The sequence below is a fragment of the Pteronotus mesoamericanus genome, unplaced genomic scaffold (assembly GCF_021234165.1).
Source record: "Pteronotus mesoamericanus isolate MK-2021 breed Mesoamerican mustached bat unplaced genomic scaffold, CSHL_Meso_final scaffold_705, whole genome shotgun sequence".
Taxonomy (NCBI): Eukaryota; Metazoa; Chordata; class Mammalia; order Chiroptera; family Mormoopidae; genus Pteronotus; species Pteronotus mesoamericanus.
In genome coordinates this window covers 1,824,686-1,844,152 of record NW_026555326.1, presented here as the reverse complement: position 1 = coordinate 1,844,152, position 19,467 = coordinate 1,824,686, and the positions used below count along the sequence as shown (strand labels likewise).

General features: G+C 46.0%; 2 protein-coding genes across 3 annotated transcripts in view; one reads left to right on the top strand and one right to left on the bottom strand.

The window, feature by feature from the left end:
* LAMB3 (laminin subunit beta 3) overlaps positions 1-13,855 on the bottom strand; it is a 53,906-nt gene extending 40,051 nt beyond the window's left edge. The window contains exons 1-5 of one of the 2 annotated variants that reach the window (XM_054563247.1): positions 13,500-13,855; positions 10,537-12,733; positions 8,191-8,316; positions 2,645-2,766; positions 1,158-1,237 (exon numbers count right to left, since the gene is read on the bottom strand). The gene's annotated coding sequence lies outside the window, so the exon portion shown is untranslated. Of the gene's footprint in view, positions 1-1,157; positions 1,238-2,644; positions 2,767-8,190; positions 9,535-10,536; positions 12,734-13,499 lie in introns of those variants that run through there. The other variant, XM_054563246.1, reaches the window with a different exon arrangement.
* Positions 13,856-14,325: 470 nt separating this feature from the next.
* On the top strand, positions 14,326-15,343 carry G0S2 (G0/G1 switch 2). The gene is made up of 2 exons (XM_054563409.1): positions 14,326-14,491; positions 14,622-15,343. The coding sequence occupies exon 2, from the start codon at positions 14,654-14,656 to the stop codon at positions 14,963-14,965; it is 312 nt and encodes a 103-aa protein (XP_054419384.1). The 5' UTR covers positions 14,326-14,491; positions 14,622-14,653; the 3' UTR covers positions 14,966-15,343.
* Positions 15,344-19,467: the final 4,124 nt, after the last annotated feature.

Here is a 19,467-nt window from a genome sequence, read left to right as displayed (position 1 = left end):
TCTACTGTCCAGCCAGTGCCCTCTGGGGTAGGTTCTGGGGACCTAAGTCAAACCTCTGGACCTTTGGCCACAGATTTGCCGTGTGGAACTGACCGCGTGGCCCTGGCCCAGCCTCACCTGAGAGGAGAGACACATAGAGCAGAAAGGGGCAACACGCAGCCACGTGGCAGGTCACAAGCGTCTGGGGAAGGGAGGCACAAAGGAAGAGCTGAGGGGGTCCAGGGGCATTTGCATCCTGAGATCTGCTCCCCAGGCTGCCAGAGGGCTGCCTGCGGGACTTTAAAATTCTAACTATGATCCCTCAAAGGACGACTAGAGAGGCAAACTAAATTTCCTAATATTCAAACAGGCAGTTGAGGACTAAATATGGAGAAATGAGCACCTGTGGTTTGGAGGTATGTCTGGTTTCACGTCTGGAATCAATACCACCGAAAGGCTTTTAACCAGCATGTCCCTGCAGTGCCTGTGGCCATACAGGGCCTGCTTGAACTTGAACTTGAACCTCTCTTAAATCCGAGACTTAGCTCAAACTCTGCCACTTGAAAGAAGCATAAACTTGGGCGAGCCCCTCTCTGGGCCTCAACCTCATCATTCATAAATAAAAATACTGGATTTTACTGGTTCTCTACCCAGGCTGCCCCTCAGAATTACTTACAGAACTTATAAAATTATACCCCTAAGGCCAGGCCTCAACCAGGGATTTAATTGGCTTGCAGAGGGGCAGGGAGATTTAATATGTTTTCCAAGCTCCCGAGAAGCCCCCTCCAGCTTTAAGATGCTGTTCTGAGGGGCCAGTGGTTTAGGACGGCAGTTAAAAGCCTAGACTTTAGAATGAGAGAGGTGAAGGTTCAAGTTTGGTTTGTACTCACCAGCTGTGACTTTGGACAATGAAAGCGACTTGCCACCAATGGGAACAGTTAACAGTCTACCTCAAGGGCTGTTGTAAGGATGAAAGGAAACAATGCATGTATAACTCTCAGCAAAGTGCCTGACGAGGTGAGTGTTCTATAATGGGCATTGGTCCCTATGCGTGCCTCACACGCAGGTGTTTCGGGCTATGATCAGCGGCCTTTACAGACATTGGTAACAAAAAGCAAATATTGGCTGTGCTGCTCCCTTCCTCCTTGCTCCTCCCTCCAGGGGCCCCAGGTCCCAACCTGAGAGTCTGTGCTTTGTACATTCCACTCCACTCTTCACTCTCTTCTGTAAGGGCTGCAAACTCTCCAGGGCCTATAACCTGGACCAGAAGGAAAAACAAAGTACTCAGGGGGCAAACCGAGCTGAGCTCTCCAAGAATGGCGATGCTTCTGACCATTCTAAATAGGGAAGGACAGAGGGTGGGAGTAGGGGTTGTTTACAAACAGAGGACAGAGGAGCAAGCATAAATGTGACATTGATTATGGCTTCAAGCATTAGTCATGCCAGAGTCCAACACCTGATTAAGATAGGAGTCTAGTCCTGGCTGGTGCGGCTCAGTGGATTGAGTGACGGCCTGCAAACCAAAGGGTCATGGGTTCGATTCCCATCAGGGCACAGGCCTGGGTTACAGGCCAGGTTCCCTGGTAGGGGGCGCGCGAGAGTAGGGGGCAACTACACATTGATGTTCCTCTTCCTCACTTTCTCCCTCCCTTCCTCTCTCTCTAAAAATAAATAAATAAAATCTTTAAAAAAGAAAGAAAGAAAGAAAGATAGGAGTCTAAGCTAGCCTGGACAGCAGGTTTGTTACTTAGCTCAAGGCAGTTGCCAAGCAAGTCTGAGGGCTATGGGGAAAGAGGCCCTATGGGAGCAGGACCTCTGCTTGCACAGACCAAAATCTCATCAGTCTTGTACCAGATGAGGGCGATGAGTCCTTCGCTCATCCAATTCCTTCCCCTTAAAGCATCATTCAAAACTGACTCCCTTCAGATCTAAAATACAGATAGAGAGGTTTTACTAACTTAGGGAAATGTTTATGAGATTATGATTAACTAGGGGAAAAATAAGAAAACAAATGTGCAAGAATCTACTTAACTCTTGAAAAAATACTCAGAAAGAAGACAGGGAGAAAAACATCCAATATGCTAACATTTTCCATCTCTTTATATTTCTCTGTATGCTCTCATTTTCCAGAATGAGAGTATTTTACTATATAGACTGACAAGTAAAAATATAGTAAAAAGTTTCAGGAAGGAGAGTGATTTTTGTCCACCTACAAGATAATTATTAACCCTTTCGCTCTTTGCTGCCGCCTTTGCCTGGAACGGCTCCCACTATCCCCACAGACTGAGAATTTGCTACAAGTTTCCAAGTCATTGTATATTTTGTAAGATATGGTTTCCCCTTCTTAAAAAGTCCAGTATTGCTTGTTGGGGCTATTAAATGTCTTTTGTCAAGAGAGCAGTTAGCACACTTTCTAAATAAATGTGTACATGAGTGTGAGAGAGGGCAGAAAACATCTAAGAAACAACCAGCACCTTTACCTTCCACCTTGCATGGCTTAGGGCAAACCAAAAAAAAATAAAAGAGTCAGTTTCACTTACCTATATTTTTCAAGGGAGAGAGGAACTGAGGACAGCTAAAAATTTTTATCCTTACCCAAATTTGCTTCTCCCATTCAACTGTCCCAGGATAATGCCACCTAATTATAAACTTTCTCTTTGCTTACTCAGAGATGTGTACACCCATCAGCTCAAGTGCAAATAAATATACATTGGTGTTCACGAATGTGAAGTTCCAGCTCAATCTCAGGTGGGCACTCTCTCCAACAAGAGACATAGCTCCTTGTAACTGCCAATATAAAATACATTAATCCCAGTTAAATTTGCATGTCAGATAAGCAAAGAATGTCTTGTTAGTATAAGAAGACCCCAAATATTGCATGGAGCATACTTTTACTAAAATAATATTCATTGTTTATCTGCTATTCTAATTTTACTGAGCTCCTTGTATTTTTTTTTTATTTGCTAAATATGGCAACCTCACTTGTAGTATATTGTTGACCCATTCTCACGGCTCCCAGACTTTTCCTAACCTAGTCATCTTCCTCTAGAAATTCCCCCATCTGCCAATAATCTTCCTAAAATATGATGCTTAGAAGTGAACACAGATATCTGGATGCCTGACATCACAGTGGCATCCTCTGGGCATGCGTCCCTTTATGAAAGGCCACTCCAGGTGAAGGACCAAGAGCCGAACTAACAGCCCAGAGCTGGGCCTAATCCTCCATCATCTGAAGGCTGCATGGGCTTGATAGGTTGTCCCGACTCCTTTGTTTAATTTCTACTCTAAAAATAAATAGCTATGTCTCACCCTGAAAGGACGGAGGGGAACAAAGTAGTTTTCCAGCCCTGGCTAGATATATGGCACCATTCTAAACCAATGTATTGACAGTGTCTCCTTTAAGCATCACAGCAGCCCTTTAAAGGTGCCTCCTTGAGGGAGATATTTTTCCCTTTTTTTAGTCTCAGCATGCATTAGTAAGTAGCCTGTACAAGGTTACGCAGTGCTAGAGACTGAAAATGCCCCCCAAAATTAATCTGTTGAAACCCCAATGTGATGATATTAGGAGGTAGGAGCTTGGACAATAATTAGGTTTAGATGACATCAGGTGGGGGAAGTCCCCATAATGGGACTGGTGTCCTCACAAGAAGGAAGAACCACCAGAGGACACAGTGAGAAGGAAGCCAGGCAGCAGGCTCTCCCCAGGAGCCCAACACCTTGATCATGGACACCCCAGCCTTCAGAACTATAAGAAATAAATGTTGCTTAAGCCACCCAGTCTGTGGTTATTTTGTTGTAGCAGCCTGAGTGATAAAGACACAGAACTAGTTAGTGTTTTAGTTGCATTAGGCTAGGCTACACTGCATTCATAAATTAACCACAAAATCTCAGCAGCTTAACACAACAGGCATTTATTTGTTGCTCACATAAAGTAAGATGCAGGACAGTAATGAGGGGAGAGGTCTGTTGTTTTACACACTCGGGGGCTTTTGCCACCTTGTGGCTGCACCAACCAGGACACATGGCCTCATGGTCATAGCCACAAGGTTAGGGGAGCATGAAGGCCTCTCCCGGGTGACTCCATGCCTCTGCCTGAATCTAGAGACGCAGTCACTCTGCTTACAACCTATGGGCCAGAACGACTCACAGGACTCCTAAGTGATTGTCCTATGTGCCCAGGAGAAGAAAATCAGGTAGAGCATCGTGAACACATAGCACTGTCTACCACAACTGGTATATGTGGTGAAAGCAGAATCCCACGGCTGAAAGCTTCCAAAGTCCATGCTCTTTCCACAACAACATGTGGCCTCCTGAGATTGGAGTAAATCTTGTGAGAGGATAATTTGTAGAATGTGACCTCAAAAAAAAAAAGTGGTAGGAAAAACGGCCATGGTGAATGGTTTAAATTTGCAAAACCCAAACATCACAAGATTGCCCCCCTGGAAAACATTAGAAGCATACTCAATGAGGTCTCTGCAAGTTATACCCAGAGGGTGAATATTTATGAGACACATGTGCCATTCCAGGGTTTAATTGGAATGTGCAAGAATCGGGGCAAATCTTCAAAGAACATATACCACTATGTTATAGAGTGACCAGCCATTCTAATCTGCTTACACAGGGCTCTCCTTGTATAAGCTCTGAAAGTTCCACATCCCAGGACATCCTTCCGTCCCTTCAGTGACAAAATGCTTGGTCAACCGGGTGTACAGTTTTTTCTCCCAGACAGTTTTCATAAGTGTCATCCCAAATGGCTCAGTAAACTCTGTGTGAAGACGCACAGCGATCTGAGAAAGTGAAGTCAGTTCTAAATCCAAGGAAAATCTGTGTGGAAACAGCACCTGAGAATAAAACTCTCCCACGGGAAAGAACTGGGAAAGCCCCTGTACGAATGTGGGCCCACCTTAGTAAGGCAGCCCTCTTCATGGACTTCAGGGAAGAAAATACTACGCCAGCAGGACTGTTGCGCTGGACACTCAACTCCTGCTGCTGCGACTGATGACAGCAAGCCTCTCCCGGCCAAATCACACCGCGGGCCCATCCTGAGCTTATAGACGCATTAACACCTCTGCCTTTTTTCAAGTCAAACACTGTTAAAACAGGCTACCCCTTCTTAAATGTGGGCTATTCCTAAGGCGGCAGGCACACGCACACGCACACTCAGGCACACGCATAGGAGCACCTCTGACTGTGTGCTTTCACCTATTACATTTTGTCTTGTTAGCTTTGGCCCACTGCTCCATTTGCGCAGTGGGCTCTGGAATGCACTCTGACCTGTACGCACTCCATTGCCTCCAGATTACAGTCCAGAGTCCACAGCCAGGTGCTCAGGGCCCTGCTGTAAAAAGCTGCATTTCTGGCCCCAACTCACACAGCCCCCTTCACGCTAGTGTCCCGATCAGGCTCTGCCATCCCTTTGGCCACGCCTGGGCTGGAGTTGTCCGGCTCTGTCTGCGCTGCCCTCTCCACCTCTGTGTCCTTAGCTCAACCCTAAATCCAAGACCTATTTCCATTCTCAGAGCCTGGGCTTTTCCTCATCATACTTCAGCAGACCCTTTTGATTTTTGATGCAGAAACAAAAAAACGTCCAGAACCATTCACTCACAAAATAAATATTTGTTGAGCACCCATTAGCTACCCAAGAAGAGGTACCTATTAGACAGCTTAATATGTAAGCCTAGAGCTCATGAGAGGGAAACAAACTTCAGAGATATTACGGTACAGAGCTGTCTAATATGGTAGCCACTAGCCATATTTATGGGGTCATGTAATTAAAATTTAGATTAATCAAAATTAAATAAAATTACAAATTCAGTTTATCAGTCACTTTAGCCACATTTCAGGTACTCAGTAGCCATATGTAACTAGCATATTGGGCAGTACAGATACAAAACATTTTCATCATTGATGAAATTTCCATAGGAAAGCACTGAGTCTCAAACCATGGAACTGCAGGAAACCATCTAGGAAGTGGTTCACAATTCTGGCTACACATTAAACCATCCCAGGAATTCAGAGTCGATTCATCTTGGGGAAGCTCCCAGGATATTTCTAATGTGGAGCCAGGGCCCAGAACCACTGACCTAAGAAAACAATGTAGGTGGAGGAGAGGGATCGTGGGAGGACCCCGGGGTACCCCAAAGTTAAGGGCAGTGATTCTCAACTTCGCCTGCACATTCAAATACCTTTAGAGTGTTAAATACCACTGACGTCTGCAGCCTAGTTGGAGGAATTTCTGATTTAGCTGCTCTTAGAATGTTACCTAATTTTCAGAAATTGAAAAAGCTCCCCAGTGATTCTGATGTGCATTCAAGGTTTAGAACCACTGATTGAAAGAGGGTAAGATGTGCCCTGACAGGTGTGGCTCAGTTGGTTGGGCAGTATCCCAAAAAGTGAAAGGTCGCCAGTTTGATTCCCAGTCAAGGCACATGCCTGGAGTGTGGGTTTGGTCCGTGGTCAGAGCGCATAAAAGGGGCAACCAATTGATGTTTCTCTCTCACATCGATGCTTCTCTCCCTGTCTTTCTCCTTCTCTTCCCCTCTCTCTAAAAATAAATAAATAAAATCCTATTTTTAAAAGTGTTTCTAGGATGCTAAAAGTTAGTTCATTCAATAAACAGCCTATGAGATTTTGGAGAGGGTAAGAATGGAAACTGTATGGCCGTGGGTAAAAGAGTAAGTGGTTGATGAAGAAACTAATACAGTGATTGTAGACAACTAATAAGAGAAGCAAAGAATCACACAAGAGCTAGATAGTGGTTTGGGGTCATGGACTAGATTTTTTAAGGTACCAGAATATGTTTGTATGCTGGTGGAATACTACAGTAAATAAGGAGAAAATAATTATTCAGGAAAGGTCAGAGATCTGAGAGGAAGCTCACTCCCTATCCAAAATCCAAACCATCCTTCCTCCTTCCTAAAGGTCCCCAGTGTTTTTTAAGCATTCAGGGTAGTTGTCCTTTCCCCAGCTCAGAGATTAGCCTAAACCAGCAGTTCTCAGACTTTCGCATGCACCAGAATTACTTCAGGGACTTTTTACATCAAAGACAGCCAGTCCTACATGCAGAACTTCTGACTCAATATGTCTGGGGTGGAGCTCAGGAATCTGTACTTCTCACAAGTTCTCAGACGATATTGCTGCTGATCTCCCCAGGGACAACCTTTGAGACCACTGGCAATGCTTCCCTTCATAAGGAGTCTTAGGGATGGGCATTCAGCCCAGTTCCAGCCAATGAAAGAAAGTCTCTAGGGGGAACCCAGGCAAGGAAGGGCTCTTTCTCAATAAAAGAGAAAGAACAGCCTCTCTCCTTTCACTGGATGTTGTCACATAGAATGCAATGCCTGGATCTATGGCAACTATCTAGGAACCATAATGTGAGCTAAACTATAACAAGTCTCCATGCTGAAGCTACAAGATGAAAACGGAGGAAAGAACCTGGGTTCTTGATAATGTTACCCTACTGAATTAATGGATCCTGAAATATCTAATGTTTAGTGAAATCATATTTTTCTTATTGTTTAACCATTTTGAATTAGATGTTCTTGCTTGTAGCCTAAAGCAACACGAGTTATTCATGGCCTCCCAAGACCTTAAGTAGATGAGTCAGGGTCAGATGGAGGGGCAGCTCTATACACAAAGAGCCAGAGATGCTTCCCCGCTTGTAATGTGACAGAAGGTGGAGCAGACAGATTTGGTGGATGGAAAATGAAGTAGCTCCTGTCTGATTCTTTCTATTTTACCAGGTGATGGGTGTCAGGGAAGAGGAGGATATAGCCTATTTGTGAACAAAAGTCTTTTTTGAGAGTAATAAAGATAATTGACTTGGGAAACATAGTAAGTTATAGCAGGCTGCCCATTTGAGAATCATGCTCTTAAATTTACAGAAAAGAAACGGTTGGTCCTGTTGGGTAATTTACTCCAACAATGACAAACTGCATGGGTGTAGATTGATACAGACAGCTGACTCCAACCATGTTTAAGCCTTTCTGGGTAAGTATGAAAGAAAGAGAAGAGGTCAAGGAAGTGCTTATGACACTGGACCATAGAACCTAAGCTAGGTTCTCCCCATCCTGGTTAGTCTTCCTGGTCTTTGTCAAGTTTTGAATGCATCTTATCCTGTAAACCCAGCAGAAGCTCCTAGTACACAGCTTATATTAGTTTTCAATTGCCACAAACTTAATAGCTTAAAACAAAATCCATTTATGAACTCACACTCTGTAGTCAGATGCCTGGCACAGCGACTCAGGGTCTAGTAAGAGCAGGTTCCTGGTGAGCTGCATTCTCTTCTGGATTGTGGGGTCTTCTTCCAAGCTGTGTAGTTGCAGAATAATTCAATTCCTTATTGATGTAGAAAGTAAATAAAATCAAAAGATACTTAAGAGGTAGAATAACAAGTCTTGGTGATTGTTTACATATGAAAGGCGACAGAAAGAGAGAGGAGTAAAGGATGGCTCCTGGGGTAGACAATAAAGCCTAAACTGAAGAAGATGGTGGTGAAAGTTTAAGGGGTAGAAATATTGAATTTGGCTTTAGACATGGTAAGTTTGCTACCTGCAGGACATCTAAGAGGAGAAGTAGCATGGACAGGGAGACAGCTCCCCCGTCTGCAGCTCCGCTTTGTATGTCACCTGCAGAGAGGCAGAAATGGAAGCCTTGCGAGTAAACTAGATCACCTAGAGAGAGCACGCAGAATAAGGAAAGAGGCCCCAGGACTGAGTCCTGAGAGGTGCGGGCATCTACAGGTTACAGAAAAAGCAAACATGAGACAAAGAACTGAGGGGTTTCCGGAATAAGGTACGAGGGTAGCTAGGAGGCTACAATATCATGGAAGCCAAGGAGAATGTGTTTCTAGAAGAAGGGAGTGGTCAACAGATCCTAGGTATGGCATATGCAGTTGGTCATTTATAGAATTGTTCAACCTCTGGCGCCTGCCTACCACGGCCTCATTTCCTGCCATTTCCAAAAACCCATCCTTTGTGCTCTAACACCAATCTTGCCTAACTTGGCCTGGGCCTTGCAATGCTTTCTCATGCAGCCTCCCCTTGACATACGCAGCCCTTTCGCATTCCACGCCTCCCCGGATCTGAAGCCCGACTCTATCCCAGAGCTACCCGGTGAACGCTCTCCATCCTTTAACACCCCAAGCTGCTCAGCCAGCCTCTCCTCTCAGGCCTTCTTTGACTACCTCCCTCCCAAAATGAATCGATGCATTTCTCATTCTATTCTGTTTGTTTACCTGGTCTATATCTCCATTACTGTGCTTCTCTTAGTATAATGTGGTAACTTCTTTAATGTCTGTGTCCTGTATTTGAATATGAGCTACTTCAGGCAAGGACAATTTTGTATTCTGCTTTCTATAACTATACTTGACACAGTATCGAATACACAGCTAGCTTCCACAAATGTTCTTGGACTTAACTGCTGCCTACATGCCACGTAGGGAATGTGAAAGCCCTGGGCTGGGATAAAGGACCATGGGAACTACTGACATGGAGCAGGAGGTAAAGACAACTGAATACTAGCAGAATAATAACTGAATCAATAACACGTACTGATTGCTTCATTTGTGCCAGACCAATAAGCCCTTTATAGCGCTCTAGTTCCTGCAGTCCTCCCCACACCCCTTTAAACAAGTGCTATTATCACTCTCACTTCACAGCTAGGGAAACGGAGGCTAGAGAAGTCACTGTTCCAAGGTCAGACCTTGGTAAGAGGGGCCCAGACTTAAATGAGCCCAAGTCTGCCTGACGCAAGATCCCTGTACTCTCAAGTCCAGCTAATATTTGAGCTTGGGGCAAGTCCTCTGTGCTGAACGCAATCTGTAAAGTGCAGTACAGTGGTTCAGAAGTGGTACGTGGGCACAGGGTGCTCATGGCTACCCAAGGCTCCCACCACATCCTGCGCGCACTGGCAGTAGGGGCTCTGCTGGGCCAGAAGCCATAAGGGACAAAAGCAAAATGTCTATAAAGGGCTTGTTCCTCAGAGTTGATCTGACAAGGCCCTAGTGTCCCAGGAGCATGTTGGAGGGGTGCCCGAGCGTGAGCCAATCGCTGCAACGTCACACACTAAGCTGGGAGTGCAAGTGAAAGGTGAGGAAGCCAGAGTGGAGGGAACTAAGCCAAGTTGCCAGGTCTTGGGCAATAACAACCCCAAGGACAAGCCACTATGCCCAAAATAACCTCCCAAGAGAGTTTTAACTGATCATTTTGCAGTCTCTATCCCAATACGGACTTGCAGGTCTGTGTAACTAGCATTGATTGGGCCCCTAATTTATGTTCCACAGAGACAGGGCAAGTCTACAGGAACGATGGAGAGCTATGTGACACAGTCCACAATGCAGCACCAACCTGAGCAGTACAAGCAGCAAAGGCAGCTGAAACTCATAGAAAGGAGTGGTCAGCATGTGCTGGCACGGGTGGGGGTGGCTTCCCGGAGCACAGGTAAATGAAGGAAGACAGAGTAGAAAGACAACAGCTCTTCAGATAGGGAGAAGAGTATGAGCAAAGGTGAAGCAGCAACAGTGTGAACAGATTACTTTTTTGGCTGTGAGAAACTTACTGAGGGAGCAAAGGGTTCTTGTCAGAGAAGAATGAGAGAGAAAAATAGGCGAGTAGGGAAGATCAGATGGTAGAGGTCCTGGACTCCATGAATATTAGTCAAGCAAATCCAACATGCAGACTCCAGGGATTCATCACGTGTGCGAGAAATCATCCCAGGCTTTAAACAGGCAATTAAGAATAAAAATGTAATTTAGAAAGATTTATTTCATAGTAGCATTTGAGATGGGTTAGAGAGGAGAGGACTAATAGCAAAAAACTGCCCTCCCCCGCAAAAATCCTTAATGATTCTTTGAACATCCACTAAAAGTCTTACTGCATGCAGACTTCATAAACATGGTCGTTCCCCAACCAGGCTTCACAATCCGGTGGGGAGGACATTCATTAATCCCATGGTTACCTATTAAGTGCCTACTATGCACCTAGGAATATCCTGGGCCCTGGGGACACAGAGGGAACTAAACAAAGTCCAGGCCCTCATGAAGCTTTCTGCAAAGGACACGGAAGACAACACAAAAAGCAAACCAATAAATATATCAATATAAACTCAGGTACTAAGTGCTATTAAGAAAAATGCCAGGCATTGGGTAGAGAAGAATGGGCTGAATTGGTCAGGGAAGGCCTCTCCAAGAAAATGCCACCATATTTCAAGCCCAGAGAACAAGTAAAATGGAAATGCTACTGCTACAAATAAGGATGTTGAGAAGGTAACTTAGTTTTAAGGGTACAGAGAGAATGTGGGGAGTCTTGTTGTATGTCAAGATTTATGAAAAAAGCAAGGCAACCACACAGAAAAGTCTAGACTCTAGGACGCTAATCTACAAGACCAGAGGACGATAAAGGTTAGTATGTAAATTTAATAAGCATCTATTGATATTTGTGTAATAAGAAACGTTCTCTCCAAAACAAATTTACATGAAATGAAAATAACTCAAGGACTGAAAAACGTTGGAGTTTTGTCACATCTCATGCGATGATCCACTCCCTACCTCGAGGAACCCCAGGGTGGGTAATGACTTCAGGAGGCAGCAAGCAGTTGGTTAACAAAATACTACCACCAGTAATTGAGGTTCATACACAACCAACCAGCCAAAAGACCTCTGTCCCCTGCTCCTTCAGTCTCCGAGGCACAGTTGTAGAGAGAGCGCTATCCTCTTCTGTACTTCCCCCTTGGACCATAAGTTGCCTTTGTTGATTGTTCCCTCTGCACATGGTTCTCGGTACTTTAATTTTTGGAAGAAAGGGATTTGGAAAATAAATTCTAAATTGGCTTTCTTTGTCTTCCTAGAAATGGCAAGGATTAACTCTTGGGGTAGAGTCTAGGGTGGGGTGACTAACTGTTCCAGTCTGCTGGGAATGGTCCCAGTTTCAGCCCAGTAAGTCACACATCCCAGGGAAATCTCTCAGTCTTGGGCAAAAACAGACGGTTGGTCACCACGGCTGCTCAGACCTTCCTAGCTATAACCTGTGTCTGACCTGTGTGATGCAACACAAGGCTTTACATCGCTAGTGACCTCAGTGCTTTAAAGCATGGGCTTAGTTTCCCAGGCCCTACCTAGTCCCCTACCTTAGGGGCCAGGCGCTCCTTCCCCACTCAGGCAGAGGGGCGGTGTCAGAAATTCCTAGGTAGGATGTGATCCTGGATTCCTCAGCCTTTTATTTCCTTCGTCTGCCACTCAACCCCAGCTACCACCTAAACCAGCGACGCCAACTCTACAGGCAACCCCGATCCATGCCACTTGCTGCCCTCTCTACCCAGCCCTGGCCAGCAAGCTGCTGGGGTCTGGGGATCAAAGTCAGATTCTCAAAGAGGGAAGGAAGGGAACTCTTCTGAGGTAGTGATGCGCTCTACCACTGCACCTCACAAGAAAGAGGAACCCCAGATAACTTGGAGTCTGCTGACCTCAAAAGATTGCGTCTTGGAGTTACAGAAACACAGGAAATTCTTTGACATGTTAATTTCAGAGTTTTGAGTTCAAAGCTGGGCTGACTCACCTTCAGAGCAGAAACGAGGTAAAAGCCCTGATACTAATGTTCTTCCAAAAGCCACAACGTTTGCCTCACTCGCAGGTCTTGGCAAAGCTCACAAATCATTTCTGCCAGTTATTAGAGACTTCTCCAAAATTATAAGGAAGATTCAAAGAAAATGTCGACTGATATTAATCTCTGCTTGGTCCTTTGTTATGCAATTTTCCTCCCTTACAAGGTTAAAAGAATAATAAGCAGGGGACACAATCCTCCAGGAATAATCCCTATTTGGCCCCTGGTAGCCTTGACTGCTTGTATACAGACAAAAATGTAGAATGTTAAATAAGCTATTTAGGTAACCTTGACCGATCTGTTTCCTGAACTATGAATAGCCAAGGCAAAGAATAGTTGTTATTGGTGCTTTTTTAAACTGAATTGTCAGGGAAATTGCCTCAGGTCCCTAAAGAAAGATGAAATTAAAATTTTTAGAGACTCAAGTTTTTGATCCCTGAAACAGCTCTTCCCCTATCCCTCCCCACCGGGCTCAGCCTGAATGATTGTGACAGGTTGTAGCAAGGTTGCATCACCGACCTTTGCAATTTTCTGGCCACTCTAATTTCTCCCTTCCTCCCCCTGCCCTCTCCCTTTCCCTTTTTAAAGCCCTTTGGCCTACCCGGTTCTCTTTTCCCTGACTTGCTAACTCTGATGCATGGAGAACCAAAGCTAAATCAGAACTCCCAGCCCTCCCCGCCCCCCAAACACACACAAGGCGATGATGTTTAATCCTAGTCACAATCAGGCCTACTATCCCCACACTTTCAAGAGTACTTTCTATTCTTTAACTTCTTACCCAAACTCTCTACTCTCACCCTTCTGCCTCTAAACTGTTTCTATGATTAGATGAGCGGGCACAGTGCAGTTGTACCCCCAGATTCAGGGAAGTGGCCAATAATTTTTGAAAACAGCATGAAATATTTATAGTCCAGTCCAGCAGACCTTTACCAACAGCTCCTCTTCCACCTTCGCCTCCCTTCAGCCGGTCCCCAACTTCACATCTGAAGGGGCAAAGGGCAATTTGGATTTCATGGCAGTTCCCTGATACACAGAAGTACATACACAAATGCCTGTAGGCAGAGAGACTGATATCATGTAAACACACACACACACACACACACACACACACACACACCTGTGCATAACCGGGCACCTGAGTAAATAGTTATCAGTGACCCTTACAATGCAAGCACCTGTGAATAAAACGAGTCTGGCAGGAAAGAAACTGTGTAAGCACACACTACACTGCCTTATGCAGAGCCTGGAGGCAGTTCTCTTCTTTACCTGGATCCCTCCCCCTTGCCTTCCTCCGCTATGGTCCTCACACCTGTGGGAAGATGACAACCCTCCTGAATAAAAACGAGTGATTTTTCCGTTAGGTAGGACCCCGATGTCCTCCTTAGGGGCCCTTCTCAGGCTGCCCAGAACGAGGGAAGCAGTGCACCGTCCCACACCGCGAAGAGACAGTTGCGTCGCAGAAGCACCAGAGGCTTCGCTGGGCTCGGCTCCTCACCGGTGCGCGCGCCCAAAACCGGACCTCCCACGTCCAGGTCTGCCCTCCCCGGCCGCAGCTCACACCGCCTCGGCGTGCACCGCTCGTGGCCGCCCCACCCCCTCACCCCCCTCCGCGTCCCTGCCCCGCTCCTCCCCCGTCTTCCCCCTTCTCCCTTCCCCCTTCCTCCCCAACCCCTCGCCCCTCCTCCGCCTCCCGCTGGCTCGCGCCGCGCTGGCCCCGGCCCAGGAGTCCCGGAGGCGGGTTTTCGAGAAAAGATATAAGCGGCCGCGGGCCGCTGATGGGGTGTCAGCTGCGGAGTCTCCATCTGGCAGAGCCGCGGCTGCCCAGGAGGAGGAGAACGCGGAGCCGGCCGGACCGACAGACGCGGCCCCCTTTCCCCAGCTCGCTCTGCCTCCTAGGAGCTCGCCGCGCGGTTCAGGTGAGCCCGGCTGGGAAGGCGCGGCGGGGTGCAGAGACCCCTCTGCGCAAGGCCCGCGGAGGCGCGCCGGGGCCGCTGGCGTCGCGTTTCAGTGCTAACGGTCCCCCTTCCTTCTCCGCTCCTCCCGCAGATCCCTCCCGCCCCCAGCAGCCCAGAGCCGGAATGGAAACGGTGCAGGAGCTGATTCCTCTAGTCAAGGAGATGATGGCCCAGAAGCCCAGCCGGAAGCTGGTGAAGCTGTACGTGGTGGGCGGCGTGCTGGCCCTGTTCGGCATGATGCTGGGCTTGGTGGAGACCGTGTGCAGCCCCTTCACGGCCGCCAGCCGCCTGCGCGACGAGGAGGCCGCCGTGGCCGCGCTGCGGGCTGTCCGGGAGCGCCAGGCCCTGCAGGCACGGTCCTTGCAGGAGAAGGACAAACAACAGGAGGGCATCCTCTGCAGCCGGCCCCTCGCCAACCGGCAGCACGCCTCCTAGAAACAGTGGGAGGCCAGCAGAGGTGGGGAGAGAGGAGAGAAAGAGAGAGAGCAAGAAAGGAAAAGAGAGAACCAGAGACTGAGTGATTCAAGTAGAGAGAGCAGGAGTCCTGTGCTGTTTGGACTTACCTCGGAGAAGCCACTGACTCTCAGAAATGAGCTAGCTCGCAGATCCACCAAAAGGAATCTGGGATGAGTTTGCTGCTGTGCAGCGATGCAGAAGGAGGACATGTTCAAAACTACGTATCTTTGAGCCCAGTGCATCTACCATTTGCACTACAGCAGAAGGAGGAGAAATGCTTTTTATATTATTGGTATTATTATTATTATTGTTTTTACAATGACCATCATTTTTAAATAAAAAACGTTTTGTACTATATCCCTGCCTCTGATTCCTGAGGGGCATGGTCCCCTGGGCTGGGCATGCTGGTGAGGGGAGTCGCCCCTGAGTGAGCCCTGCGGAGAGAGCAGCTTCCTGCAGGTCAGGAAACACTTTCTTCAGTGCTAGGGACTCTGATATTCATATTCCGTGCTTATAAGTCTGTTGAGAATTTGTTTTGGCTTCATGGGAAGGGTGGGAAAAGAACAACTTCTATGAGTCCCACCAGACTTAGCAACTTAGATCAGAAACTAAATCAACTTCTTAGCTACGGAACATGGATGAGAGGAAAATACATTTGTCATTTCACACCTGTGCACGAGAGGCTTCTGTGGCTGAAACTGCCTGCTTCCTAACAGTGTTCCAGCAAGAGACAGAGGGCGGGGAGGCGGGCAAGGGGAGGGAGGATGCCAGCCAGCTGGTAGGAAGGGAAGGAAGCCAAGCTCCCAGGAACCTCTAGTTGAACATCTAGTTCTACCCAGCCTTCCTCCTTATAAACTCAAATCACAGTAAGAGAAGCTCTTGGTTAGAAGGGAAAAAGACTGGTTGGCACAGACCTCAGTTCTCTTCCTCCAGGGGCAGAGTTTGCTTTGGTGCAATAAGTAATTCAGTGTCTCCATAGAGCCCATCAAAGGAAATTTTGAAAAATGGCTCCTAATGAGGTAGCTGGGGGCACGAGCCTGATGCCACTCTCCTTGCAATTTTAACAAGTCTCCTGCCTAAACAAATACAGACACTTCACTCTCCTCACCAGTAGCTGTGCGTTTTTGCCAAACTCACCAATGGCTTCTGCCATTGGCTCTGATCAGACTCTCTCTCCGCCACCTCCCCCACACCCTGCCATTATATTTCTGTCAGCTCAAAACTTACGCAGGGTCCCTGACTCTGATAAAATGTCACCTCTCCCTGCAATGTAGGTTATGACTCTAAACAGAAGAACAATCAGAATGGGGTGAGATTAATCCAAGGAAAACAGACACGTAAAGGAAGAGAAGAATATGGCATCACTGTTCTCCCTGTTTCCAAATTGGGAAGCTCAGCCCCGTATTAAGACATAGCCTCGCCTTAAATGTCCAAAAGCTTCTTAGGAATTCACCGAATCTTACTCTTCCAGTTGGTCTTCCCAGATGCCTCCCCTGTTACGTTCATGATTTCTCCTCCCATTTGGCCACCACCGTGGCGAGCTCTCCACGGCACACATCACCCCCCAGAACACTCACCCCAAACCAACCCACTGCCAGACTGTCCTCCCTCGACACCTTACATCCTGCTGCTCCTCCACTCAAGAAATGTCACAGACTAAACTCCCACGCCCCAGTGCGTCCATGATCTGTTTCCATCCCAGCCTTTCAATGGCTTCTCAGGCTGCCCGGCGTGCACCCTGATGCCTTCTTTGTGGTGTTTTGTATCTTTGTTTACATTACTCTTCCCACCTGAATGTGCTCCAACACACCATCACCACATCTTCTGAAGCCAACATCAAGTTCTCCAAGAGAGGATGATCTCAAATATTCTGCCTATTGCCAAACCATATATCAAATCATGTACTCCAATTTTTTGTTTAGAAGATAATGCCTATTTTGGGGGGATGCCTATGCATAAGGAAATATATGTTTTTACATATTTGCCTCAATATAGAAGTGATGCCTATATATGTTTAGTTTAAAAGCTATACCGCATGTCTATATATGTTCAAAATACCTAACCCAGTTAAGTCCAAGCTATTGAAATCTCTGCCCTCACTGATCTTCTCACTTCTCTGAATTCTTATAGATCATACAGTCTGAGTTTTGTACTGGGTCACTCAGAAATGAGGCTTTTTCTTTGGTGGTTTTATGGATTCCATCATATCTTTCAGAGTATAATCTTCTCAAGGTCAAGGACCATAGCTTCCTCTTCAGTGTTCATAGACATTACCAAGTTCTAGGCAAATAGTCGGTTCTTAATAAATACGTGATTGCTCAATTCATTGGTTATGAAGTTAGAGCAATGGTTCCCAAGAAGAGAGGAAGCAATTTTGTCACCCCAGGACACATGTGAAAATGTCTAGAGACATTTCTGGTTGTCTGGTAGGGAAGGAGGAGCAAGACTGGTAACATCTAGTGGTTAGAAGCCAAAGATGCTGTTAAACATCTTATACTACACAGGATAGCCACCCACAACAAAGAATTCTCCAGCCCAAAATGTCAATAGGACTGAGGCTGAGAAACCCTGGAAAGTAAGGGGAAAGGATTAGCTTAATAGTTTCAGAATCAAGGTTTTGAAGTAGTCTCCCAAGATTATGTCTGGTTGTGATCCGACATGATAAGACCCTCTTCCAATTCAGGCATAAAATTGGTCCGTGGCCCTCTCCTAGTTGATAATTTTATCAGCAATCTGGAAGTCACAGAAGGTACACTTCAATTCTGTTGGTGATGTAAAGCTGAATAGTAGAGTCAAGATTCAGAACAACTCAACAGGTTGGAACCATACAGTGAAGCTAACTGATTGAAATGAAGTAAGGAAAAAAGATAGGGCACAGAATTATGGTCCAAAAAAAAAATCAGATACATGGCCACAAATTATGAAAGCTTATTCTAGCAGCAGATCATATGAAAAAGACATAGGTACTTTCACCAATTACAGGTTCAATATAAGCCAACAAGGACTAGTGAAAGAGCTGCTAAAACAAAATAACACTTCACTGGTAAAACTGGAACATCCAGAAAGAGGGAAGAGAAGGTGGCTTTGTTTCACTTGGCCATCTGGCAGGAGAGAAACAAAAGAAGTTAAGTTCTACTGCCAGGATCAGGATTGTGGGCTTTGCATTCCAACTCCTTATTTGTGAGCTCTAAGCCCCCAGCAAGTAAGTTACTTACAAACCATCTGCCTCAAATTATACTTTTTCCCACCTATAAAATAATATTTCAAATTAAATGAGTTAGGTGCTTAGAGTGTACCTGGCATATACAGTTGACCCTTGAACAATATTAAGAGCACTGACTTCTGTTGCAGTCCAGAATCCAAGTATAATTTTTGACTTCCCCGAAACTACCGTCAGTATTCATGGAGGATTGATTCAATTCCCCTCCCCCACCTGGTGGGTTCCAAAACCTGTGGATATTTGAGCCCGCTATATAAAATAGCATAAATCAATGCATACAGTAGCCCTCCAGATCCATGGACTCCCAATCACAGATTGAAAATAGTACAAGTATTCATTTTTTAAAATATGTTATTTATTTATTTTTAGAGAGGGGAGAAGGGAAGAAGAAAGAGGAGAGAAACATTGATGTGTGAGAGAAACATCAATCAGTTGCCTCTCATGTGTCCCCAACCAAGCACCTGCCCCACACCCGAAAGATGTGCCCTGACCAGGAATCGAACTGGCGACCTTTTGGTTCACAAGCCAGTGCTCAATTCACTGAGCCACATCAGCCAAGGCAAAACAGTACAAGTGTTTATTGAAAAAGTTCTCGTACACATAGATCCATGCAGTTCTAAACCCATGTTGTTCAAGAGTCAACTGTAGTAAGCTTTCAGCCAATGACTGTCGTTGTTAGGATTTAAGAAAAAACTGTTTGATTAGAGTAACTTGGGCAGATAAAAATCAAGAAACCCTGCCACACATGGAAGTAAATGGATCACTAGAGAAGATACAGTAGCGCCACATAGCAATTGCCTCCAAATAGTTGGAGGGCTGCCATATTGATCCAATAAAGTATAATAAAATGGACTTATTTTATGTAGGTTGAAAGTAAAGAATTAGGACTGGCAAGCAGAGGATAAGGAAGCATATCTTAGGTCATTTAGAAATGAGAGTGTTTTGCCCTGACTGGTGTGGCTCAATGGACTGAGTGCTGGCCTGGGAACCTAAAGGTCACCTGTTTGATTCCCAGTCAAGGCACATGCCTGTGTTGCGGGCCACATCCCCAGCCGGGGGCATGTGAGAGGGCAACCAATTGATGTTCTCTCACACATCAATGTTTCTCTCCCTCTCTTTCTCCCTCCCTTCCCCTTCTCTAAAATAAATAAAGAAAAAGAAAACGGAAAAAAAGAAACCAGAGTGTTTCAAAACATAATGAGTTGTCTTTTGACATTAAGAATCCCATTACTAAAAGCACCCAAACAGAGGTTAGAAATGA